Raw genomic sequence first — 26,275 nt, forward strand, 5'->3', positions numbered from 1 at the left:
TTCCCTTAACAAGCAGCTTTGAAGACATCTGCAAAACCTGCATTTCTAGAAGGGGGACTGGTCTAGGAAATCACCCTCATATACACAACCTGTGAAACTTGGTATTTAAGCTTTACTGACCTTTACATGTAATGGTGTCCTTACTGTCATACTGAGTTACTGTGAGTTCAGTGAAGGAATTCTTACCCCTTTGACTAAAGGATAATTTTGTATGCTTATTGATGCTTGCTCAATTCAGGTATGAGTTGGTATTCAAGGAGTTTCTCTAAATGAGAGCTGCCCTTGCCTGAATTTGATGTTAGAAGACCAGGAATAGTCATATTTGCCCTGAAAGCAACATACTTTCTCTTGATTTAGCACACTTAAACCAAAATAAGTTATTGCTATGTGAGGTTGAGAATCCATTTGATACTAATTTAAATTATGGACTTTTTTCCCTTACATGGAGTCCCTAATAAATATTTCAACAATACATCACTGCTTTTATTGAATTCCCTATATGGTGCAATAAAAATATTCCTGATATTGAGCCAGCTGATGTGTTATTGTACTGTTTTGATAGAAATAATTATCAGGCAACTACAAAATGTTGAGTAACTTCATAAACACATTGAATTTCAGTGGTCAAAGAAGCATATAAGGCAGTGATTAGCCAATACAAAATAATGGAGCTTCTAGAGTCCAATCTAAGTCTGTTCAAGAAGTGGTAGCACTAAGGCGAAGATAAAAAGGAATTTATTGGTAAGTGGATAATGTTGTGCCTCTTATAGTGTTATGCAGGTATGTTGCTGCACTTTGCACCAAGAAACAAGAGTCAGCTGTATTATAAGGTGTAGAAATCAATTTTGTATGTTATTACTAAGAGAGAAATTTCCAAATGGAATATGAAAAAATCTATTTAAAAATGCTATACTTCCTGACTACATCATAATATGGTATCCTTTTAAAAGGTGAAGGGAGGGGGGAAAATTCAGGATGCCCTAAGGCTATCCTTTGTGTGTACACATGCTTAACAAACTTAATTTACAGTTGTCTGTCTCTAACAATATAAAATTATTTTTAATATCAGTTACAAGGACCTGGACTCCTATGAGGTACCTCTAGGAGTGAAAGCAACTTAACCCTGGGAACAAAGCCCAAACCTGTGTTTGGGCATGTACTGGTTTTGTTGTTTGACATAGGTCATACAAATGCCTTGTTGTCAAATAGAGAAGTAAATATGGCAATAACCAGGGGGTTTAGGTACTTTTAAAAACTCCAGCAAATCAACAAAGCTTAGTCAAGCTTTGTATGAGTGGAAGTCTCTAAATCTAGGCCTTTGGTGTCAGTTGAAGAAACAGTAAAATTTAGTGTAACTGATGTGTATCCCCAGACTCGGCTTATCAGGGCTCACAAGTGTTGACCCCTTTATAAATGCAAAGACAAGCAAGCTGGCTAAGCACGAATGGAGTCATGGTTCTCCTTCCTGAGTTTGTACCTGAGCTAAGGCAAGGAGAGAAAACGGCTGATAGATCTTGAAGACAAATTATTCAGATATTAAATGCTTCTTGTGTGGCATGCCTTGATTTTTTGGGAGAATTGTTATGTGAAGCATGCTTTCAACTTCCTCTAGAACAGGGATACTGAGGTGCAACACTTGCTACTAGGGCTGAGTACTGACAGACGAGAGTACTGAAAAAAAACAAAAGCAAACAAAACAGAAACCAGTTTTGTTGTGAACAAGAGTAGACTCTTCCACTTGGGGAGGGGACAGGACGCGACGCCGCAGCTGGCCGAGCATCTGCAGCCACCCCGTGAGGCTAAGGTTCGGGCCCCAGCGCGGCTGCGGCCGAGGCACCCCGCGGCCCCGGCCGGTGCTGGGGGTGGCTGAGGGGCTTCGCCGTGGCCCCGGTGCTCCGCAGGGCCCGGGCCCGCTGCGGCCCGAGCGCGGGGACACCCCATTCCCACTCCCGCCGCAGCCGCGGTGGGGGACTCCGCGCATGCGCCAAACTACTCCGCTTGGGGGCGGGGATACAGCCCCGACACCCGCGTCGGATCGTACCACTGCGCACCAAGGGGGTGGGCCAGAAAAGAGTTTTCTCCAAAAACTCTCTTATGAAGAATCCTCTTTGGCTTCTTCTCTGAATTTTGTGTATAACTAAGGAAAGCTATCACGAAGAAACAGGCAGAAGCCCACGTCCGCTCGCGTGCGTTCTCTCCTCGTCCTTTATTTCCTTTCCTCCCTCCGTCGGCAGCGAGTTGGGCGCGTCCCACTAGCTGCCCCTCCCGCTGCCGAGGGTCCGGCCCGCTCCCGCTGCTGGCGGTCCCGGCGTCGCGAGTTCCCGCTCTCCCGCCCCCTCCTTCCCACCCTCCGAGCCGGCTCCGCGCTCTCCTCGGCTTCCCGCTCCCTGCCCACGGCCCCGGCGCGGCAGCCCTATGGCGTACAGTCAGGGCGGCGGCAAGAAGAAAGTCTGCTATTATTACGACGGTGAGCAGGGCCGGCGCGGGAGCGCGCGTGTAGGAGCGGGGGGGCGCCCCTCTAATGGCCGCCCGGGGCGGGCTATGTCCCCGGCCCCCGCCGGCACGGCCGCCCCTGCCCCGCGGGACGAGATCCCCTTTCTCCCGGCCCGGGCCGGCTCGGCTCGGCCGTATGGCGGGCGGGGGTCCCCGCCGCCTCCACCTGCGCCGCCGCGCCCCGCTCCCGCCGTCGGCTCTGCTGAGCCCCGTGGGGCGGCGGGGCCGGGGGTGGTGGAGTGGGGTGCGGATCGGGGGGTGCGGGAGCTGCCAGGTCTGCCGGGCCCGGGGCTAGGTGCAGTGGCTATCGTTGCCCACCCCCAAAATACCCACCGCCGGCCCGCGCGCCACCCCCACCCCCTCCACACCCCCCCAAAAGAAAAAAAAAAAAAAAAAAGAAGAAGAAAAGTTGAGACACTCCCCTCCATCCGCTGAGCAGGGAGGCGTTGAAGCCGCTGCTCTGTCTGGCTCCTCCCCTGCAAAGAAAGTCCAGGCCATGTGTAGTTCTGGCACCTGGTGATTGTTGAGCTGAGGCCTTTCCCTGCCTCGGGCTTTCGTACCGAGGTCTGGGATACGGAGGGACAGGGACGCTCTACCCCCTCCTCCCCCATCCCCAAACCGAGCAGGGATCAGAGCAGAGGTCTGGCTCCCACGAGCCTCCCTTCCCGCAAAACGCGGAAAGTTGTGTGCGTGGGTGTTTAATAATAGTGGAATTTGAGTTGCATGTAGGCCCTCTGAGTTTGCACACTTGTATGTTGAGGGGGCTTGCGAGCTGCGTTGTCAGTCGTGGCGAAAAAGTGCTTGGTTTGAGATATTTTCAGCAACTTGTTTGCGGTTTTCTCTGGCCGCAGCAGCAACAACTTTTAGTTTTCTTCTTGAGCTTGAATTTATTTAGCCGTTTTTGTACTGGGAGGTGAGCTGGATGGGCAGATTAGTTAAGAGATTTGATTAAATTGCCTCCTATTGTAACAATCTTGTACGGTTGCATCTGAGGCTGGTCTTGGTAGTAGCCAGGAAACAGAGGTTGAGGATGTTCATCCGTAGACCTTTGGTGTTTTCACCATTTTGGAAGTGAAGATAAGTGACTAAACCCACTCAAGATAACAAAGGTTGTGTTCCTGTAGCAAACCTGCTATTCTTTGGAAATGGCAGATCTTGTGGGGCCTGTCTTGGCTTTTTTTTAAACCACACTAAAGGAGGCAGAGTGGTGGTTGCCGCCCCCTTCTCTTTGTTGCTAGCACTGGTTCTTTGTTCAGCCTAAAGGGGAAAGGAGGCCCCTGTTAGGGATACTTCTGTTGAGGCTAGGATCTTACTTTTCCTAGGGAAGAGGAATAACTTTTCGCCTTGTTGAAAGAAAAACAACAGTGATAGTTTAGAAGCTTTCTCTCTAAAAATATTTGCCTTTTTTAAAAAGCAGTTTCCTTTTTGTTTGTTTTTTTTTTAATTGCTTTTTTTTTTTTTCCTTTGATAAAGTCAGGTAGCTTACTAGATGTTGAGATATTGTTTTTCTGTGATTACTGGATTTTGGTACTCGATGCTAGCATTAGATTCCCTTAACAGCCAAAAAAGCTGTGCTTGTGCAGAGTGGGGAGAAACTGGAAGAGGAACAAGTTTTGAGGTGGCATGATAATGGTGACTTAAAGCAGTTACAGTTCATTTGTAGACTGGGATAAATGTAGTTAATAATGTAGAGAAAATAGTATCTGTTGTGCCTTAAAATAAATATTTTATATGTGACAGAAACAGTTTTGGAATATTTTTGATGTCTCATTTATTTGTGTTGCCAAATCCAACAGTTATTTTACATGTCTTTTGGAAAAAGGGTTATTAGAAGAAATTTTAGAGTTTATACCTAAAATAAATATCCTGATGCTACTATGTGGTTCATCTGGCAATTCTGGATATTTCCAACTATTGTACCAGCAAAGCCATTGAATCACAGTGAAGGGAGTGTTTGAAGCCTTAAATAACCTAAAACAAAAAAATACTGAGGTAGTGGTAGATCTCTAAAGGAATGTAATGTCTGAAGTAAATTTCCCCTTTTTTGGGTCATAATTGGCTCTCCACACATACTTTTACTGTTTCTTAAAAGTTACAGACTAAAAAGTCTTGAAAAGTTCCAAAAGCACATATGCTTTTCTTCTGAGATGCAATAAACTTCCCCCTGCTTTTTGTGAAACTTGGTGAGATTGTCATTTAAGGTTGAATTTTTAAATTAGCCTGTCACTTTCGCCAGTGTATTGCTGTTAAGGTTTTTTTTTCTAAATCAATACTTTTAATAGCCTTCATACTGTACTTGGAACCAATAAACTTTGAGTAGACAAAGCCTGATTTCATTACCTTCAGTTTGCTTGTAATAGAAAGTCAACCACATCCAGTTTGCAGAATCTTCATTGCTTGTGATCATGCTCAGGTCAGGAATTTTGCTTAAATTTAAACTAGAATACTAAGGGAAAAACTAATTAAAATACGAATTAAAATACTTTCGTGATCTTACTTAAAGTATTTTTCATAAATGCTTCTGGTCTTGATACAGCTTAGCAAAGTGTGCTGCTCACACTGCTTAGAATCATGCTAGATGTGGAAGGCTATCATAGCTTTTAGTTTAGTCTCTTACCATGTGTGTTCAGGTTTTTGTCATGGTTTTGCAGCATTGTGGCTCAGGTAGTTTAGCTCTTCCAAGGTGTTGTACAGTTGCCCACAGCAGTGAGAACAGGCCCCAGATGGTCTTTCCAGCTCTGTGTTCCTGCACAGACCAGCACTGCTCTAGAGAATCATGCAGCAACTGGTGTGGTTACTGTGAGTTCATATATTTATTCCATGCCAGTGCAGTAGCAGTATTGCTTAGATAGGTTCTTGGTGCATAATTTAGTGTGGGTGTTCAAAAGGCTCTGCCTTCATGAAAAATTTGAGAGATCTGCATCAGTTTGTTGGTTCCACCCATAAAGACGAGACTAAACCTGTTTTAGTAGAGCAGTGTGTTACTATAGTTGGGCATTGTTTGAGTAGTACTTCTCATTAAAGCTTACATCTGCAGATAAAATGAACTTGGGTGTTTTCTGGAAATTCATCAGTACTTTGTGCAGTGCCTTCCAAACATGGTGATGGTGTCCAGTCTCTGCTCGGGGCTCAAAAGTCAGATTTTTGCTACTCTTCTGCTGTCTGCTAAACTTTAAAACCAGAACAAAATGTCCAATCCTTCAGAAGCTAGTGCCATAATTTTAGGCCTGTTTGAGTAGCTGTTTGTTTGACTCATCAGGCATTGATGATCTTTTATTTTACATTCAGCTTTACATGAGTTCACCCCTTTGTATCGCTGAAGTCAATTCAGTGTAACTGCTGCTCTTAAGATATGTTTTTTCCATGTGGTTTCCATTGTGGCAATTAGGTTTCTTTGCATAGTACAGTTCTGAAATACCTCGTCATTTCATGGTAACTATACCTAAAATAAGCAGGATCCATGTACATAACAGTTTATCAGTTAAAAGTTATAAAGTAATGTAACATACAAGTTACAAAGTATAAAAAAACAAGTGTAGATGTCACCTCTTGTCTCTTAAGTCAGTCACTTCAGACTGCTTTGTAATGCATAAATTTAATGGTGTTATTTTTCTGTATGTCATAGTAACTGGAGAAACTAATACTTTTTTTGGGGACATAGCTTTTGTTAGTTGTGTGGTTTTGGGCAGAATTAAAATTCCTTTAGGGCATGTAGCCTCTTGTATTTTTTTATGTTTAGAATATTTTCTGTAGGCCTTGCTCAAGTCCTGGATAGACAAGCGGGTGTCTAAAACTATGCTCATCAAAGCAATCATGGGTTTATTTTTATTTGATAGTTCTCATCATTTTGGCATGTAACTTGCATGAATTGAGAAGAAAAAAAAATTTTAAAAATAAATATATATATTGAACCCAAAGCATGACAATATGTGTAACAATTTTCAGGTAGCTCTTCTGCATCACATAGTGAACAGTGTGGAGCAGTAAACTCCTATAGTATTAAATGGGCACTTGGTTTGTCTCTCCTTAATTAAGGACTCAACTTTCCAGAGATTATATGTTGCTACTTCTCAATGGGAGCCATTTAGCTGGCATTTTTACTGATATAAAACACTAAATTTCAGTTTTTGAAGCCTTGCTGTGAAAGATTAATAGATTTGCAGAATTTACACATTTTACACATTTACTTTGCATTTTTTCCCTTCTCTTCCTCATTCAGTTACATTATTTTTTTTGTGTTTTCCATGTGTTCCCACACTGGTAAGTGATACACTGTGCTCATAACTCTTCTGTATGATTTTTACTTCTATGTCAGTAAGAATTTATCTTTATATTGGTAAGTGTAAAGTCAAGTACTCATGCTGTCTGCAGTAATGATCTTGTGAGCTTGGCCTCTCTGTACCTGTTCCTCATTATGCAGTTTTATATACAGTTTTAGAGTTACCCTGGCAGAGGTTTGTGCAGAGCTAATTAGCTCCATCAGTGAGTGAGGTGTGCCATCTTCACACATACTAGCTCTTGCTACACCTTGCTTTTCTTCCCATAGTGCTCTAGTAAGGCTGTGACATATGAAGAAGAGATATATAAATTTCAGGATCAGTGGATGGAGTGTTTGTACCAGGAAGTGCACCCCTTTCTTCACTAGGTAAAGGATGAGACACTTTTGACAACTTTACCTTCATCACAGTATGATGTCTCCATGATGGGTCCCCTTCATGATGTTGGTTGAAAATCAAGGTACTAATGAAGAAAGAGGATCTTTTATCTTTTCCTTCCTCACCCCTGCCTTTATAGGCATCCCTAATCCCTTGATACTTGATGGGCTTTTTATCCATATGCTTTAAGAATTTTTTTTTATGAGGCTAATGCCAAAACCTTTTTTTGTTGGTGATACTAACACCTGAAAAATATAAATGGTATTGTATTGCCTGTTGATAAAGTGTATGATATTGATATCTATTGTTAATCACTATTGCTGGCCTCTAATATAGAAGGATTCTGCCAGATACTCACCTACAGATCTTCTGTTTGACAAATAAACTCCCATTAAATCTACCAGTGTGCCAATTCTTTTAAAACTCTCTTTTCTGGTAAAAAAAAATGAAAGCTAAGAAGTGTGCTTGATTTATATAAATAACTGTATGCTGCAGTGTATGGCACATAGACTATGGATAAGCTAAAATTTGTTTAGTTGATTAATTGCAGTATATTGAAGGATGTGTTGCAAGTGTATTTAGGAAATTTGTTAATTTTATTTTTTCTCTATTTCATATGAGAAAAATAATACAATTGCATCATATATAAGATATAAAATAATTCTTAATTGTATGCTTCCCCATCCATCAGCATTCTGAATAAATTGTCAGTGATGACTTTAGAAGAAAATTGAAATGATCTCTTAAAAACCTCCATTTTTAAGCCACAGATGTATTTGTAATGGAAGTTCCCTCAATAATATCACTTTATTTATAATCATTATTGTCCTAAAAATCTCAAAATTTAAAGCTCTTACTAGCCTGAAGATTTTTTAAAATCTGGGACTTAACAGTAACTTCAAAACCTAAAGTGGAGCTAGCAAATGGTTGGTTTTCATCTTCTAGGCATTACTTTCAAAGAGCTGTGATAGATTTTTTCCTAAACATCAAATATATAAGGTATTCTTTTGTAAAGCACTTGAAGGAAGGAGTTTATTTATACTCTTTCTACTTTTTCTCTTGACCTGTGTGTGACCAAACCTATAGGCTTGCAATAAGTAACTGACAAAAAGTGCTATTCTTCCACTTAGTACCCAAGTTAGAAGGTCCAAACTCTTCAAAGTTATTAATGTTAAAACTTGGTATTTCTATTGTTATGGGATGGCTAAGAGCTAGGTATTGAAGGGTAGTTTTTCTACTTCTTCTTATGGTACATTAGGTTACATCTGTTTTCTTAAGTGTCCTTACTCTCCTTACTCGCTCTTTGAAAACTGAAAGCTTGAAGGATTTTAGAATGCTTTGAAACTTTTAATCTTACTGTAATACTTGTTTTTCTTGGTAGCTGGTGATGCTACTGCAAGCTGACATTTACCCTTCCTCCATGAAGCCCATGCTGAAGAGGTGAAACTAAAGTTGTTTTGTAGTAGTGCTGCTTCTTACCTCTGACTGATAAATTTACAAAGTAGTATGACATTGTGAAAATAGTGTTTCTTTTGTTCCCAGTGGACAAGGCAGAGCATGTTGAAGGATGTGAAAGAAAAATAAAAAGTTCAAGAAGGTAAAGTTCAGTAATCCTATTGGGAAATTGGGTCAAAAAGAAAAGAGGTGCTGTAGTGAAGAGGTGTTTTAGAAATCTCCAGCTGAAAGCCATTGACAACTGGACTTAATTTATAAGCTTGTTGATATTTCCAGTGACAGTTCTGTTGAGAATGTCAGTGCTCAAAGTGGGGTTTTGTGTGTTCTAACAATAGCTGAGCTCAGAAGAAAACTTACTGCTAGCCCATGATAGCAGCTACTCCTTTCTTGGAAAAGAGTGTCAAATTTTTTATCTTAATTGTGTGCTTAGTTGGTCCCCAATGTATCAGGCTAATCTGGATTATAAGGTTCTTGTTAAACTATTGTGGATCTCCAGCAGCAGGTGTCTGGTGAAAGTTTGCGCATGTGGTTGCCACAATGGATCTGGAGTTTACTTCTGGGTGTAATAGGGTTAGTAGTTAAGAACAGGCTGAGGATTGTATCATAAATTCAGTTTGTGCAAAATAGTAGATTTTATTAGGGCTTCTGTTATACTGTGGGCTTCCGTCATACTATGTGGCAATGTCATCAGTAGTGTCTCCTCTCCTCTTGATTTCAGTTCTGTTTCCCATTTTTTTGTTCAGTTCTAGCCCAGTATTGGGCCAGAACGTCACTCTTGATTTGAAACCTTGTCTTACATATATTTTTGCTCTCCCACTACTGTCTGCTTGTAGTTCAAGTGTTAGATTTGGCTTCTTTTTTCCCTCTGTTTCTGACATACAGCAGTTTTTTTCCCTTGTGTTCTTTTTGAAGTAGACAGTATTCCCTTTGTGGGGTTTGTTTGTTTTCTGGAATCATACCTGTTTGCTTATCTTCTGAGAATAATTAAGGGGCAGTGAAACTTGTTTTGTAAAATGAATAGCTATTCTTTTGTGCATTATTGGCAGGTGATATTGGAAACTATTACTATGGACAAGGACATCCAATGAAACCTCACAGAATCCGAATGACTCACAACTTGCTGCTAAACTATGGCTTATACAGAAAAATGGAAATTTATGTAAGTATGGGCAACATGATGTCCACTGAAGCATTTTAAGTTTTTTTTAAAGAGCTTCAAATATTGTCATGCAAGTAAGTGGAGAGAGGTGGTAATGAAAATAGAGAATATGTAAATAGTGTATTCAGGGCTCTTTTGTTTAGAAGTGAAGCAGTATTTAATGCAGTTGTATATCACAACAGAGTAGCCCTTGCTTTATGTAAAACACTACTACTATCATTTTCCTTTCACCATTTTCCCTTCAAAGTAGGTGGGACTTCTTTCAAGTTGTCTGTTTTAACACAGCTGATTTTGCAGAGTACTCTGATTTGTTTCTTTAACTTGTTCTTGTTATCAGCGACCCCACAAAGCAACTGCTGAGGAAATGACCAAGTACCATAGTGATGAATACATCAAATTTCTCCGATCAATAAGGCCTGACAATATGTCTGAGTACAGCAAGCAAATGCAGAGATGTAAGTGCCAACATCAGGCTAAGTCTAAGTGCTTTTATGGTTAGCATTGTTTGAAGCTCAGTATCCACCAGTACAGAGAAATATTGTAACAAGAGTAAGTAGCATGTGCCTGCCTTTAGCTACACTTTTCCATGAAAAGCAGTCATCTTGACAAAAATGTTCTTTAAGCATATGTAAGGATTTTTGCCTCTCCTTTCACAGGGCGTATTCTAGATGTGAAATACTGCTGCTAATACTAAGGCTTGAACTCATTCCTCTTGCAGAGAGATAGTAAAAATTGTACATCATTCACTGTTCTCCCTTTCTATTAATTTATTCCTTTAATTATAGGAATAAGCTCCAAGTACTGTTAGGAATGCAGTTTGACAGCTATTATATCAATTTTAAAGGCAGTATTGTAACCTCTTTATGATGCCTTATTGCCAGCAAATTATTTTTCTAAGTAATTGTACTCTTTTTAACATGACCTATGTTAATCAGCATTTCTTCAAAAATCTAAAAATTATCAAACTTCTTCTTTCAACGAGGAGACAAATCTTCCAATAGAAACTAAAAATAATCTTAAAAGAAAATAAAAAAATACTAGTTTGAAGTTATGCTGTTAGGACTCTGTTTTCAGTGTTTAAATTAGCCTGATAAATGAGATGGGGGATAAGTAATTAAAATGCTGAATGAATAATGCATCTGTGTTATCCATGTATATATCAATGCTGTTGCAATGGTATTTTTAAAAAATACTGCTTTTCTTATACAGTTAATGTTGGAGAAGATTGTCCTGTGTTTGATGGCCTGTTTGAGTTTTGTCAGCTGTCAACTGGAGGCTCTGTTGGTGAGTATAGGTTGTTTGCCAACTATTTTATAGCTTTACTGGGTTGATATCAGCAACTTAAAATTTTGATTGTGCATCTAAAAATGAAGTAAATATAACGGGTTTTCTATATATTTTAAAAATAATCATATCAGTTACAGACTGTAAAATATGAGACATATCAAGTATCTCACTCAGTATCAGTAAGAGATTTGTTCTCAATCAACTTATTTAAAAAATAAAATATGATTTTATGTAGCAAATTGAAAGGTAATCAGAAATTTCTGACTCCATTTGCTTTCATTCTTCTGTGTGTCTTCTTACAGCTGGGGCAGTAAAATTGAACAGACAACAAACAGACATGGCTGTCAATTGGGCTGGGGGACTTCACCATGCCAAGAAATCGGAGGCATCTGGTTTCTGTTATGTCAATGATATTGTGCTTGCCATCCTTGAGTTACTGAAGTAAGTTTGTGATAGGCACGAGTTAAAATTACAGAAAGTGTTAAATTCAGCTATTAAAATGTTTGAAGGTATGGATTGTAGTTACTATTTGAGTGAGTTTTCATAGCCCATGTTGAACTTTCACAGTTTCAAGTAAGAAAGCACCAAGCTCTGCCTGGTTTGACTTCAGCAAGATATTCAAAATAAAATACAGGCAAACTGAAAAGATAACTAATAGGAGATAAATCCAAGCAACAATGCACCCTGTAAAACACCATATGCTGTAATTCTAGATGGTGGGGAAGGTCTAGAGTAGTAGACTTCAAAAAGTGGACAGGCTTACTTGCTTTCTGTAAATATTTCTGTAAAGTCTCCCTTTGCTACACATGGGGACAGAATAGTGGGCTAGATGGATCACTACCCTGATCCCTTAAGGCAGTCATTTGTACTCATGATCTTACACCCATTTGGTTTCACAATATGTCTTCTTGTTTCCTGGTACTTGTTTTGTTACTGAATCAAACAAGAATATTCAGGGAAGATCTTGCAGTGAGCTTCCTTGGATTATTACATAAATTAATATGGCTAGTTTTAATAAATAATGAAGTAGCAGCTGTGGTGCTGTGACTGCAAAATAAGAAATGAGGAAGAATGAAGAGTGATCATATAACTGACTTGAAACAGTAATGCTTCACTAAAATTTCAAGTCCTGAGTGTTGCTTTTACTGCTTCAGAGGACTGTATCCCTACTAATAACACATAAATCCCATTTATTAGAAAAAATGTTTAAGGTATTTCACTCTTGTGAGTAGGACAGCTGATTTTGCTCGTGAGGAATGAAGTAGCTGTAATCTGGAAATCTAGAGATGGAAAATGTTTCTAAAGACACCAAGATTAGTTAATATTAGCACATTAAGACATTCATTTTAATGGGCAACATATATTCAGGAGCTGTCTGCAGTCTATGAAATATAATTTTCTGTGGTTCAATCTTGAATTTTTTAGTTTAATGTGCTTGTGACGGAAGGAAAGAATCATGTTGTAGTTACGGGTTGTGTAACTGTGGGAAACTGTCCCTGAAATTATGGGTGCTCACACTCTCAGTACTGTGCAAAGCATGATGAAAATGCATGTTCTGATGACAGACTTTCTTCTTTACTGGAAAACATAAAATTTAAGGGGTACTTGTTGTTTCTAGTGCTTCAATGCTTAAAATAAAACACTGATTTCTTTATCCATCTCAAACTGTCCTGAAATTTGCAGTATTTAAGAAAACAATAAACAGTAGTGTAATAAATTTATGCAAATTAAAGTGCAATACATTTGAAAATAAGAATGTGCCTTTCTTTATAAGCTGGAAAGGTGAAGAAGAAAAGTCAGTGGAAAATAAATATTTATTTTTTGTGAGCTTATGGAACACAGACTGTTTTGGTAATTACTGAGAAGGCAGAAAGAAAGGCCTTGGGGTTAATGAAGGGGGTGAATTCAGCAGATGTGAACAACAAAGCAATGTCAGCAGAAGCATGAAGTATAGTTTCTACAGAATGAGACAGTTTGGGGTGAATACTAAATTCCTTATTTTGATGAAGATAAACTTATTAATGTTTTTCAAACTGTGCCAAGAATTCTAAGAGGGTAAGGTCACATCAACCAAAATCATCACAGTGATCATAATCTTCGATTTTTGTGTCTGGCTGGGGGTTTTTTGTTAGTGTTTTTCTTGTTTGCTCTCAGTATAACAGATAATGAGTATTTCTTATATGTTCTTTCTAGGTATCACCAAAGAGTGTTGTATATTGATATTGATATCCATCATGGTGATGGTGTTGAAGAAGCATTTTATACCACAGATCGTGTCATGACAGTATCATTCCATAAGTATGGTGAATATTTTCCAGGCACAGGGGACCTTAGGGTAAGGTTGAATATAAAATTTCATTAGGTGATAAATTCCCTCTTACTGCCTTCCTTGTAGATACTTTTTTTTGCACGTCACTAAAATAAGTATGTCCAATAATGGTATACAACAGTAAGTTTTCAGAAGAAATGTTAGCCTAGAGTGATAATTGAGTTGAGGAATCTTAGGAAAAATAATACGGAATTTAATACAGAAAAATTAATCTACGGAAAAATCATACAGTATATTTATGATTATCTGTGCATTTCAATTCTGCAGCTACAGTGAAAAGTATCTGTTTACAGATTACCTTTTAACAGTCACAAGGCTTAAGTTACAGTTTGAATTTACTATGTTCTGTTTGACTAGTAATACAGTTGACTCATTTTGGGAATATTTCTTATGCCATGAAGTGTGTTTTGAGTTCTCATGATGCTCACCACCTAAGAACTTTAGCATGCCCCATATGGAATTATGTACTGAGCATTATAGCTAGACTGAGAGAGGAGGGAGCATTTGCCCATGAAGAATTATCATTAAAGCTGTTGTAGAATCTCTGGCAAAGCTGAGACAGGAAACGAATTTTCCTGGCCCTTCATGTTAATTTTAAGTTAGTCATTGCTCGTGTTAGATACTTGTCTGTTAGAACAGGAACTTGTTCCACTTCACAGCTTGAAAGAGTATTAGAAGTATTAGAATTAATATATTCCTAGCTTCAAACTCATAAATTAAATCTCTTTTATCAGAGACACTTCTGGGATATGGCATTCCTCTGGTGTTAGCAACTTTGCACATTAGTTTGTGCATACAGTTAGAAACCTTCTTTAAAAATTGTGAGCACTTCTAACAAGTTGGCCTGCAAAAATGCTGTTCTGGGAAAGAATTCACTGTTTTCCTAATATATTTAAACTGATTCATAGGATAACAAATATTCATGTTTCAGCTAATACTCCTGAAAAGTGTGTTTCCCAGCCTGTTGATGATTCCCAGATGGCACAGGAGTGAGTGAAAGTTGAGCAGTGGGGTGCAAAGCATTCAGTTCAGTGTAGTTGTTGTTGCTGAATTTTATTATGGTTGTTAGATTCTATTAAACTGTGTTCTAAATTGATTTAGGAAGAAATCAGCTTGTTTTTATTTGTGTGGTTTAACTCGACTGGCCACAAGGTGGGGTAGTGGTGCTTCAAACTAAAAGCAGCTCAGCCCCGGATGTTTATCATGTCAAGCTGTTGTTGCTGAATTTGGCTAGATTTTTTTTTTTTTTTTTTTTTTTTGGAAGGGGTTAGATATCTTGGCTTTTTAGAAGCAGCACTTCCCGTTGACAGGGAAGTTTGTGGACTCTTCACCTCACCACACCCAGAACAAAGAATTAAAAGATAGCATAGTTGAAATAAATGGAAGACTATTTTATGGGTTTTGGGATTTATATTTTCAGCAGTGTCAGTGAAAAACAGTATCTCAGGCATGTAAACTCTTTTCCTGAGTTGCTAGTTAGGATTTTGAAATGAGCATTGTCTGCATGCAGGCTTTAGTGCAATTATTGCATCGCCATAGGGATTTTTCCCATCTCCAGAGATTGCAAAGCTAACTGAACTGAAGGGAGAGCTAATTCTCTGAAAAGTCAGTGTTCCTTCTGGAGGCCAGTATTGTGTTGCTTCCTTCTGCTAACTTGATCTGCCATTGATGTTATTTTTATCAACTTTTCCAGCCAAATCTCTTTGGTTTTTTCCAATGGGCTGTTTTACAGCTTGTTTCTGTAATTCTTTAATTAGCTGATCTAGTTTGCTGATCAGGTTACATTTATTTGATGCAGGAACATATCATGTGTCAAAAGATGATACTGTGATTGCAGCTCTGTCAGTGTAGATGAATCTGAGGTTTTCTAGTTTGTCAGCTTTCATCCATTTTCTACTGAATACGTTGTTCAGTCTAAACTTCCAGTCTCCTCATTAAGTTATTTGACCTTTTGCATATCTTAGATGATAGCACAAATTTTGCCATTTATACACACAGATAGATCAGTTGAGACCATAGTTCTCCATAGTGGCCCAGGTTCTGTGAGGCAGCAGTTTGATCTGTTGGTGAATGGGAGGCTACCAGAATGCTATATTGTTTCTTTAGCTTTTAAAACTAATGCAAGCATCAGCTACAACAAAGGTCCACTAAGTAGCTCAAACAATTACTCTGTTTACATGGAAGTTGTGTGAACATTTGACTTTGCTGTGTTTTAGGATGAGATCAATTTAATGATTTTTGGTTTTTTAATCTGTGAAACAAGACAAGGAAAGAAATGACCTCATGAACCATTATAGGTTAGGTATTGACTTGCTGGAAAGCAGCTCTGTGAGAAAGAGGGCTCCTGGTGGACAAGTTAACCATGAGCCAGTTGCGTCCTTGTGGCCAAGAAGGCCAATGGTATCCTGGGGTGCATTAGGAAAAGCATAGCCAGCAGGTTTTGGGAAGGGATCCTGCCCCTCTGCTCAGCCCTGGTATAGCCAAATCTGGGGTGCTGTGTCCAGTTCTGGGTTCCCCAGTATAAGAGAGACATGGAGCTCCTGGAGTGAGTCCAGTGGAGGACAACAAATACGATGAGGCAACTGGAGCACCTCTCTTAGGAGGAAAGGTTAAAGAAGTTGGCCCTGTTTATCCTGAAGGAAAGACACTGAGAGTGGATCTGATCAATACTTACAAATAGCCCAAGGGTGGGTGTCAAAAGAATGAGATCTGGTGAATAAGGGGCAATGGACACAAACTGAAACACGAGAAGTTCCATCTGAATATAAGGAAAAACTACTTTGAGGGTGACAAGAGCACTCTAGTAGTCCAGCAAGGTTGTCACGTCTCCTCTGCATATACTGAATGCCCACCTGAATGTGATCCTGTGCAATCTGCTTTATCAGGGTGTTGGACTAGATGATCTCCAGAGGTCCCTTCCTACAATTCTGGCCATTCTGTGGTCACCTCAGAAAATTCAGCATGTGAAAGTCAATATGATTCACTCTGGGAAATTCTGGGTAACTTGTACTTCAGCCAGAGTTGAGTTCAGCAGGCGTCTTTAGTGTCACTCATCTTGCAATACTATGAAATGTTAATAATGTGTTATGGCTAAAAAAAGTCAACTGTTAACATTGTGTCTGTGCTTCACTGGGCCACTTGTCCCCCTCCTCATCTTTGTCCTTTCCGCCTCACACCCTCAGTAAAGGTTGGTTACTGGAAGTGGCACATTCTTGATACATTCTCTGCTAAGGAGGCTTTGTTCAGGAATAGGGAAAAGTCAATGACTTTCAGTAGGTAGTGTTGAGAAGTTTAGTATTTGTGTTGCTGGGTTATGCTACACATGACCTGTAGTTTTTCTAGGATATTTCTGCAGAACTGCTGTTTGCAGAAATAGTTTACAGTCAGACTGAACAGGTTAATTCTCACTGTCTGCTCCACTTAACTGCTCTGCATTGCTGTCTGTCTATCTGTTGGTGATGAAATATATGGAAGAAATGGGAATGTGTGTCAAGCTGAGATCTTTAGCTTTTAAGGCGATCATCAAAATAGGAGTGGTTGGATTCAGGGTGTATTCACTTGGTGTGTGGTTTTGTTGGTTGGTTTTTTTTTTTTTTTTTTTTGCAATAAACCTTTTCTCTTAATACATAGGTTGTCTAGGAAGGCTGATAAGATAAGCTACTACAGTTCCTGGCTTGACCCCTGATGGAACTGAGAATAATTTGCATTGTTTGTTTTTTTGGGGTTTTTTTGTTCATTTAAGACATCTCAGTTTCTTCAAGAGCACTTCTGTAAGTGGCCCCTATTGGATTTTTCTTCTTTCCCTTTTGATGCAGCTACTTCTTCATCCTATGTTTAGGGCAATAACATGGTTTTAAAAACCTAGCCAAGACCAAATCTTCTATGCAACACTGAAAACATGGACCTTGCTCTTCTTGGTTTTCATACTTTTGTTTGCTTAGCTATTATTACCAGATTAAACTGATTGGTTATGATTTGTCTTTTTGTCTTAAATCTTTGAATTAAAAAATTGAGTGTACTTATTGCTATTTTAATCTTGGTGTCCAACTACTACACTCTAAAATGGTTTTATGGGAAAACAGGAATTGAGAAAACTCTGCCTCTTATCCCTCGCAGATATGTATAATGGTACAGAATAGCTCAGCAGACTTGTGCAGGCTTTTTTTCATGATACCATACTATGTATTTCTGTGTTTGTATTAAAGCATTTGTCATCTTTGCTTGTAGGACATTGGTGCTGGAAAAGGCAAATACTATGCTGTCAACTTTCCAATGAGGGATGGTATAGATGATGAATCGTATGGGCAGATATTCAAACCAGTAAGTGCTTTGTTTCTTGTTTTTAAGCTCTCTGAAAACTACTGGTTTTGTGTTTTCATTTTGTCAGTAATGACTCACTGTTTTATATTGATTATAGATTATATCTAAAGTAATGGAGATGTACCAGCCCAGTGCTGTGGTATTGCAGTGTGGAGCAGATTCACTGTCTGGGGACAGACTGGGATGCTTTAATCTTACTGTTAAAGGTAAGCAGAGAAGTGTCTGTTTGTTGTCTGTAACTTTTTACTTATTAGAAACCTCTGCCCTTCATCCTGTTTTTCAAGACACTTGCATGATGAGGACTGGAGTCACAAAGATTTTGTTCATTACTATGATTAATCACTTCTTTCTTTGCTATACAGGGATTGCCAAAAGAAATGCAGAAGTTGCCTCTCTCGTTTTGTCCATCTAAAAAAGTTAAGAAGCATGGTTTTCCATGTGCTTCCTGGCCACTGAAGTGATTCCCTTTCTTCTATATACAGGCTTTCTGTAGCTTTAAAACAGTGTCCTGGAATGACAGGACAACAGTCATCTTACAACTTACAAGGCATCAACACTTACAAGGATGGGCAAATAAAACTAGTTAGTAGTCAACTTAGTAGGACTACAGATGCTAAACATCAAACACCTTGTTGGGTGTAAATAGGTATTACTGAAATGACAATACTTCACTGCTTCATTAAATTTATAATGGTGTTTGTTATACTGAGCTATATGTTAACCATAATTTTAATTAATTCTCATGGAATTAATTTATTTTAGTATTACCTAAGTTGCTATCTGCAATTTTAATTCTCTAAATTGGTATGTTATTTAGCAAGTAGCAAAACTGTTACTGTTGTTGTTATTATTGTTATTATAATTTTTAAATGACAAAATATTAAATGTATAGCAAACTGTTGGTATGCCTTCAATCCAGCCTGTTTAAATCATGAGTTTTCTTGGTTTTGTGAGGCTTTTTTTAATGTGACAATTAGAGTTTTGTAGGCAACAAAATGCAGTATAGTATCTGTTGGGTCTGCAGTGTTTCAGGGTTCTTTTCTTGATTTGCACCAGGTGGCAAAGCTACTTCAGTTGCCCATACAGCTCAGATTTTTTTCCATCTTACATTTCTTGGAAAGCAAGAGAGCTGCTGCCTCCTACAGATGCCTTTCAGTATGCTGTATCTCCCTGGAGTGTGTACTGTCTTGGCACCAGTTCACTCTGTAAGCAAGACTTAGCAACCTCTAATACAGGTTCAAGTTTAGAAGTAGGAAGGACCAAGTACTGATTTTATTTTCCCTTCTTCCCCCATGGCATTTGACTGAGAAGTTGTCCCTAAATTTGTCACTGTGTATGACATCAGTTATGAAAAGACGAAACACTTTCTCTGGGATCATTTCAAAACAACAGCAATAAACCATCATGCAAAGTCTCTGAAGCCTGGGGTGGATGATGTTCATTGTGTTTTGTGCATTTCTAATCTGTAGGTCTTGACTTCTTGTGAGGTTGTGCTTAGCTCTAGGGGGAGACATCTCTGTTTGAATCAATTCAGTTCTTACTTGTTAAGTGTGACTGCATATGTCTGATTAAATAGTTTGTTATATATTTTTTGTTTAATAAATATCTTGCATATATTGTCAACTCTATTTTTGTTTTACAGGTCATGCTAAATGTGTGGAAGTTGTAAAGACTTTTAACTTGCCATTGCTGATGTTAGGAGGAGGAGGCTACACAATTCGTAATGTTGCTCGATGCTGGACATATGAAACTGCTGTTGCCTTAGATTGTGAAATTCCTAATGGTATATCTTAATATTTTATATATAAACAATCATGGGAGATTTTAAATAAACAGCAGATATTTGTATATCTGGCTGTAATGCATCAGTTTAGAATAAACTAGGTAGAAAATTATTGCTAGGATTTAGCCAATAAATTTTCAGTATCTTATGCACTAAATAAACGTAAGTATTTAGGGCTTTTTTTATGCCTTAGCAAAAGCTTTAAATGACTGAATCACTTTTAGAAAATTCAAAATACAAAACTTATGGAACCTTTCTTGTAAGTATTTCTAATATGAATATCATCATTATGAAAGAACATATACTGCATTTTGATTGTACTGGTGTCAACCTGTAAGTTGTACAACACAGATACGGTGTACCTAAGAAATTATTGACTGTGCAAGTGTCCATTTTACATAGCAAAACTACTGTTTCTTCATTTTATCTGACAAAAGTAGCTGTGAAAGTGTATTGATTTCCACTCTTCCATTTTACTCAATTTTGGCTATACAAGCTATCTTAAAATTTAAAACCACATAAAACAAATAGACTGGTTTAGAATAGTTAAATACTGAAGTAATTTCTCTGAGGAAGATCCCTAAAGATCCCGAACTCCTTTTACGTCTGACCAAATATGCTCCTGGATATGCTTTTGGAATGCCGTTTACATAAAATTGCTGTTTGGAGTGATTTGTTGCAAATGAGTTACTGCCAGTTTGCATGTTGAACCGCAACTTTTGTTGATAACCTATTGCTATTCATCTATCTCTTGGTGGATTCAGTGTTTCTATCTGACTTCAGCAGAATGCTTCTGTCAGTGAGAAAAAACTATTTGGAATGTGCCTTTCAAGATACATATTTTTAATGTCAAAATATATTCTTTGTCAGCCAAAGCTTTTGAAGACACAGTAGCAGTTCCTTATCTTGGGACTTCTTTTTTTCCATTAGCATCTCCCTTTCAGTGGATTACATATATATATATGACATTTTTTGGATTTTTTTTTTAACATTCCTCTCTACTTTTTGGGTCCCTGTCATCTTTAATCTGTTCTGAGAAATAACCGTGCATTTCTAAATGTTGCAATAGCAACTTAGTCTTCCTGTCTGCTTTCTATCCACCTAACCAACATGACTTATCCTGTAACAATCATAAAGGAAGAAAGACAAAAGGCACAATTAAAGATGGATTTCAGTGTCTTATTTCTTAAAGGTTCTTTGGATTTTTTAAAATATTTCTCTTACTTTATCTGGAAAGATACAGTTATATTCAATACAAAATACTGCAAAATATAACAGTGTAAAATAGCTGTTGTCCTGGCTATGTAGTCTTCATCAACTTCATTTTGGTGGTTCAGTGTTCTAGTCAGAGGACCTTTTTCTGTGAAAATGCAAAAAGTAGGGTAAGGAGGGAAACAGACAGACTGAATCAGTCAGCACCACTGAACCAATGTCCAGCACTTAGCAAGGATATTGAACTGCCTAATAATAAATATTAAAGCTCGTCCTGAAGGAATATTTTGAATGGCTCGCTTAAACCTTTCAAACTGGACTAACTTTGAAAACACCTACAAGAAATCATCAATTAATCTTCTTTTTCCTACAGAACTATAATTTTTAATTATTTTTTCAAATTTTTATTGAGTTTTTCAGTGTGTAATTGCAGTAGGTCTTTCTCTTTGCATTTTGCCAGCAAATAAGTTCATTTATTGAATAATTTAGAGGAAAATCACTGAGGAGTCCAGATGATAAGTATTGCTTGTTTGAATGCTTAGGGTTTGATGGTTCTCTAAGTAAAATCCTATTAAATCTACTGTTGTATTTAAAATGTTTAAATTTTTTTTTTTGGTAACAAAGTTGTCTTGGTGTTTGGTTTATAGAGTTGCCATACAATGACTACTTTGAGTATTTTGGACCAGACTTCAAGCTTCATATTAGTCCTTCAAATATGACTAATCAGAACACACCAGAATATATGGAGAAGATCAAGTAAGTAATGATTATCTTATCTATCAAGTAGATCATGTGGGTCATGTTTCTCCACAGGTTTAATTATTAGGCAGTTTTGAAAACTGTATACCTTTCCCTGCTCACTAAAAATAAGTACTAGAATAGATTTGACATGTTTTTCATTTCTGTCAGGGGTTTTTTGGAAGTCTTTTCCTCCAACAGAATGCATGCTTATGAAGTCTTATGACTATAAATATGAAAATTTATGACCCAGCTTGGATTTTTCCTTTTTTCAGCATCTGAAAAGATGACTGTTTTACTTAGATTCCCATTCTAATTTTGTAGAAACTTTATCCTGCCAGGAAAGAAGCTGGTGGGCCATGATGACTAGGATTTCTAATTCTCAGCTCCATATCTAAACATGGACTGAGAATGTTGTTCTTTGTAGCTGTCTGCTGCAAAAATAAAAAGTCATATGTGAGCTCGAAATTCAAAACTCTGGAGAAACAGTGATATGTGTGCAGGCAATCGAGTGGCTGTGATTTGACAAATCCACAAGGTTTGATCAGTGCTCATTGATAAGCTATGGTGGTTGTGTATTTTTAGGCTGTGCCACTTTTGATACTTAGTTTATTCCTCCTCTCATATTGACATTTTCACTGGAAACGAATATTTTACTTCAGAGGTGAAGTAATGCATACATAAAACCAATTTTGTGCTGAACTGGTAGGATGCAATTGGTTAGCCTGAAGTACTTACTGTGGTTTGTCCTTGCTCTGGGTTTAAAAGAATAAACTTACACCCCTGCCCTGAGTTCTAACAGGCTGTTAATGGTACAAATTCTTTTGATAATTAAAAATAGCTGAATAAAAATGTGAAATTGCATGTATAAGTTTGCCAACACTTGCTATAACCTTTAAAACTGGCAAATTGCAAATTTCACCAAAGCTGTTAAAATACTAATTTTTAAGTGATTGGTATATAGACTGTGATGGGTGTTCGTAGCACAACTATATCAATCACAATTAAATGAAAGGAGTTTATAATGTGTGATGGGAGAAAAAGCCCTTTTATTTTTTGTTAATATAATTGTACAAAATTTCTCAGCAGTAATGTAGTTTTCCAGCTGGTGATCTGCCAGGCTGCTTGCTGTATGGTATATATTGTTGAGCTTTTGTGGTACAAGTAGGCTGCAAAACTTGCTGCTACAATCCCAGGCAGAGATTGCTCTCTCTCAATAGGAAAAACACAGTCTCAGTGTCTTGTACTAGCACCCACAAGATCAATGACTAATTTTGGAGACTCCTCCTTCAGTTCATTGTGTTCACAGACACCTGGCTTTAGAGAGCTGCCATTCATGGCAAAACTACTTTGCCAGGTCATGTGATTTAAACAGAGGCAGAGATTCTAAAGATTCCAAAAAAGCACCAGTTACCCTTTAGCCCTTCAAATTGTGCAGAAGAATGCTAAGATAATTGTTGCAAATGCTGATATTTGATGCTTCCCAAGCCTGCCTTTCTACTTGTGCTTTGGAATGATAGTTTTGAGTCCCAAAAGAAGCCCAGTATCCTCTTTTCTGGTACATGGTGCTTTGGAGTATATAATCTATCACATCAGGCTGCTTAGACAAGACAGAACTTGTCTCTATTCTTCCTGAAAAAGCCAATAAGGAAACATATCCAGATGAATTAATTTTGTCATTGCTGTTCACAGTTGGGAAGTCTTCATGCTTTTAACTCTCTGTCTTTCTAAAAAGCTAGAGAATAGTGCATTTATCTAACTTGATACTCTAGCTTATTACAGAGTAGTACTGACACCAGTTTAGCCCACATGGGCAGTACTTGTGCTGACCCTGTGGGGAATTAACAACTGAAGTTGATTGAAATAAGTTTCTGTAAAGTACAAAGAAAATGATGTTCAAGTATACTGTGGATACTAATGATCTCATAGGGACAGAAAACTTCCTGAACTTGGTATGCTAATTTTTTTAATTGAAAAATGAAACTGACTCTAAAGCAAAGCCAGGTTAACTTTGAATGCAGAGGTCAGACCTTCATAGAAATCCAAGGAAATGCTACTTTCTGTGTAGTAATAATTGTTCTTGTCTGTTACTCTCAGGCAACGCTTATTTGAGAACTTGCGCATGTTACCTCACGCACCTGGCGTACAGATGCAGGCCATTCCTGAAGATGCTGTTCATGAAGACAGTGGAGATGAGGATGGAGAAGATCCAGACAAACGCATTTCTAGTAAGAAATATCTTTTCATGATAGAACATGTAGATAGTTGTCATGGATTTAATTGCTCAGAACCTAAGTTGTAGTAGTGTGCAGTATTGGAAGACTGGCCCTTATGTTTCCTGAATAAAAATTTTGCCTCTGGTCTGCCACTTTTGATGTTTTTAAGGTGGCATCCATGTGCACATTTGAACCTCTTAAAGGGTCTAATGAAGTGCTGGAAGAGCCCTGTGTTTTTGCATCTTATGGAACAGCATGGCTATTTCAAATCTATAATAGATACTTCAGAAGACTTAACGAATTTTAACTAAAGAAACAGTACTTTACTTTATTTGTGACTAACAAGAGACAAAAACTGTGTTTCCCTTTGAGGTAACATGAGATACAGTGTTTAAAGGGAAAAAAGCCTTTTATTTCCTTTGTTGTGAGACAAAGATTTTCCATATTTGTGACACTATCTTTGACTTTATTACCATAACCCTTCCATGAACTTTGAGCTGCTCTTGAGCTATGGCCAAGAGTTTCCTGCTACCTTTAGTCTTTTTTGATGGAGATTAGAATAATTCTATAACTTCTTATTAGTGCACCATCCATTTGCTGAACTGTTGAAATAATTTTTTCTCCTGTGATTTAGTTTTCATTATTTGAAGTTTTATTTGATACATGGTTAAAATATTCCCTCCCTCCCACTGTGTTTCTACAAAACTGCTTTTTGGATGTTATTGTGTGAGTCCCAGGGTATCTTGAAAAATAAGTGGTTTTGACTGTAATGTAGTTTATCAGGAGTAAATGATTACAGTATATTACTACTCATTCTTAATTTGATAGTTCTTTTTTATTAGGCCTGTTGTAGTTGGACTTTTTGATTAATAAATGTCATAAATCTGAATCCTAGTTCGAGCATCTGATAAGCGCATAGCCTGTGATGAAGAGTTTTCAGATTCTGAAGATGAAGGGGAAGGTGGACGACGAAATGTTGCAGATCATAAGAAAGGAGCGAAGAAAGCCAGAATAGAAGAAGACAAAAAAGAGACTGAGGACAAAAAAGCAGGTAGGACTGCAGTGAGGTTTCATCCTGTATTTTAGAACTGCAAATGTCAGTCCTGCCAGGAGAGAGTTGTTTTATCTGGTTACAGTTAATTCGCTGTTGAGATGATATATTCTTTTCCATCATTTTTAAATCATCTATTTTAAATTAATCAGTTTCAAGATACAGTTATTCAGACTAGTACAATATTTTCAGGCAAGTGTTATTGTTTCTTCCACACAAGTTGAAGTCTTAGAGCCAGGGATTTGTATGACTTAATGAAAATAGAGATGAAAAAATAGACGTTGGACAAAACATTTGTTCCTGTTTGCTTTTGTGAGCCAGCTTGTTTTCTCTGAAACAGAAACCAGATAGGCTTCTGGGGACAGTGTAATTCCAAGGACTCTTGATTTTTCTAAGAACTGGATACATCTTGAGCTCAGGGGAACTCCAGGTCTCATTACTGCATGCCATCATTATGGCCAGTGAGAGAGACCTTGCCTTGAGGCATTCTGAATCACTTGGCATTGTGCCCAGACCTCTCCTTTGGATGGGTGCATTTAACACTACACTTTAATATGTAACTAGTGACTTCTTTTAAAAGCCAGTTTCCTCTGGCTAGAAATACAAACAAAATAATAAACGTGGTCATGGTCTTTACTTCTTAAGTATTTTAAGGCTTTCTTGCATCTTTTGGTATATTTAAAATCTTGTGATTTTTCAGATGTTAAGGAGGAGGATAAAGCCAAGGACAGCAGTGGTGAAAAGACAGATGCCAAAGGGTAAGCACTAATTAATTAATAATGACATTTTGTGCAGAGTGTTTGTTAAGTCAGTACTGTGTAATATTTTTCAGTTCTGTGGAGGTCATTTTCAGTTCCTCATAATACTAAATATTTTAGAATTATGACTAGTAATTTAAAATTTCTAAATCAGTTAGATTTAAAATGCATTTCTAAATGCATTTCTAAATCAGTTAATTAAAAAAATAAAACAATACTTTTTTTTGCCTTTGTACAGAGCAAAATCAGAACAGCTCAGCAACCCTTGAACAAAAGATAGCCTCTCATCAGTTGCAGAACATAATACTAGAGTCTGAGAATACGCAAAAGGAGAAAAGTGTTCGTATGGAGAGAGACTGCTGATTTCATTTTGTACTATTTGGCATGGACTGTATTTATTTTCAAACGGCTTTGTTCTGTTTTTTGGCAAGTTGTATTGTGAGTTTTCTAATTATGAGGCAGAAATTCCTTTCTTCACCATGCTTTATGTAATAGTATTTAAAAATGGATGTGAGTTATTATGTTAAATGTCTAAACTGATCTATTAAAGTAATTTGCCTTTCCTGAGCTGATTTTACCTTTTTTGTAATTTTATCTTTATTAAAAAAAAAAAAAAAATTGCACGTGGTTGTCTTTTGTCCATCATTGACCTCCAAAGAGGAAAAATGTATAAATTAGGCAGACTTACCTGTGAGTACCTAGTGAGTTTAAATGGGCAGCTGGCAAACAGGCAAGTTGAACTGTGCTGCTTTCATTGACTCCACACATTCCAGCAGTTCCTACATGAGGTGCAAACACATGTATGGGTATACAAGTGAG

General features: G+C 37.9%; 1 protein-coding gene across 1 annotated transcript; it reads left to right on the forward strand.

Annotated features, from left to right (window-relative positions):
- The first annotated feature begins 2,281 nt into the window (after positions 1-2,281).
- Positions 2,282-26,023, forward strand: HDAC2 (histone deacetylase 2). Its single transcript, XM_066545804.1, has 14 exons — positions 2,282-2,467; positions 9,650-9,762; positions 10,100-10,217; positions 10,972-11,046; positions 11,352-11,490; positions 13,243-13,384; positions 17,606-17,698; positions 17,796-17,904; positions 19,341-19,481; positions 21,341-21,449; positions 23,529-23,659; positions 24,543-24,698; positions 25,399-25,456; positions 25,695-26,023. Exons 1-14 carry the CDS (start codon positions 2,416-2,418, stop codon positions 25,723-25,725), a joined length of 1,467 nt encoding a protein of 488 aa, XP_066401901.1. The 5' UTR covers positions 2,282-2,415; the 3' UTR covers positions 25,726-26,023.
- Positions 26,024-26,275: the final 252 nt, after the last annotated feature.

Source organism: Molothrus aeneus, chromosome 3 (genome assembly GCF_037042795.1).
Source record: "Molothrus aeneus isolate 106 chromosome 3, BPBGC_Maene_1.0, whole genome shotgun sequence".
Taxonomy (NCBI): Eukaryota; Metazoa; Chordata; class Aves; order Passeriformes; family Icteridae; genus Molothrus; species Molothrus aeneus.

Bases quoted from the DNA above. Each gene is read 5' to 3' on its own strand.
- HDAC2 (XM_066545804.1), top strand. From the start codon at position 2,416: ATGGCGTACAGTCAGGGCGGCGGCAAGAAGAAAGTCTGCTATTATTAC. The intron at 10,218-10,971 runs GTAAGTGCCAAC...TTTCTTATACAG, and splicing joins CAGCAAGCAAATGCAGAGAT to TTAATGTTGGAGAAGATTGT. The intron at 13,385-17,605 runs GTAAGGTTGAAT...CTTTGCTTGTAG, and splicing joins CAGGCACAGGGGACCTTAGG to GACATTGGTGCTGGAAAAGG.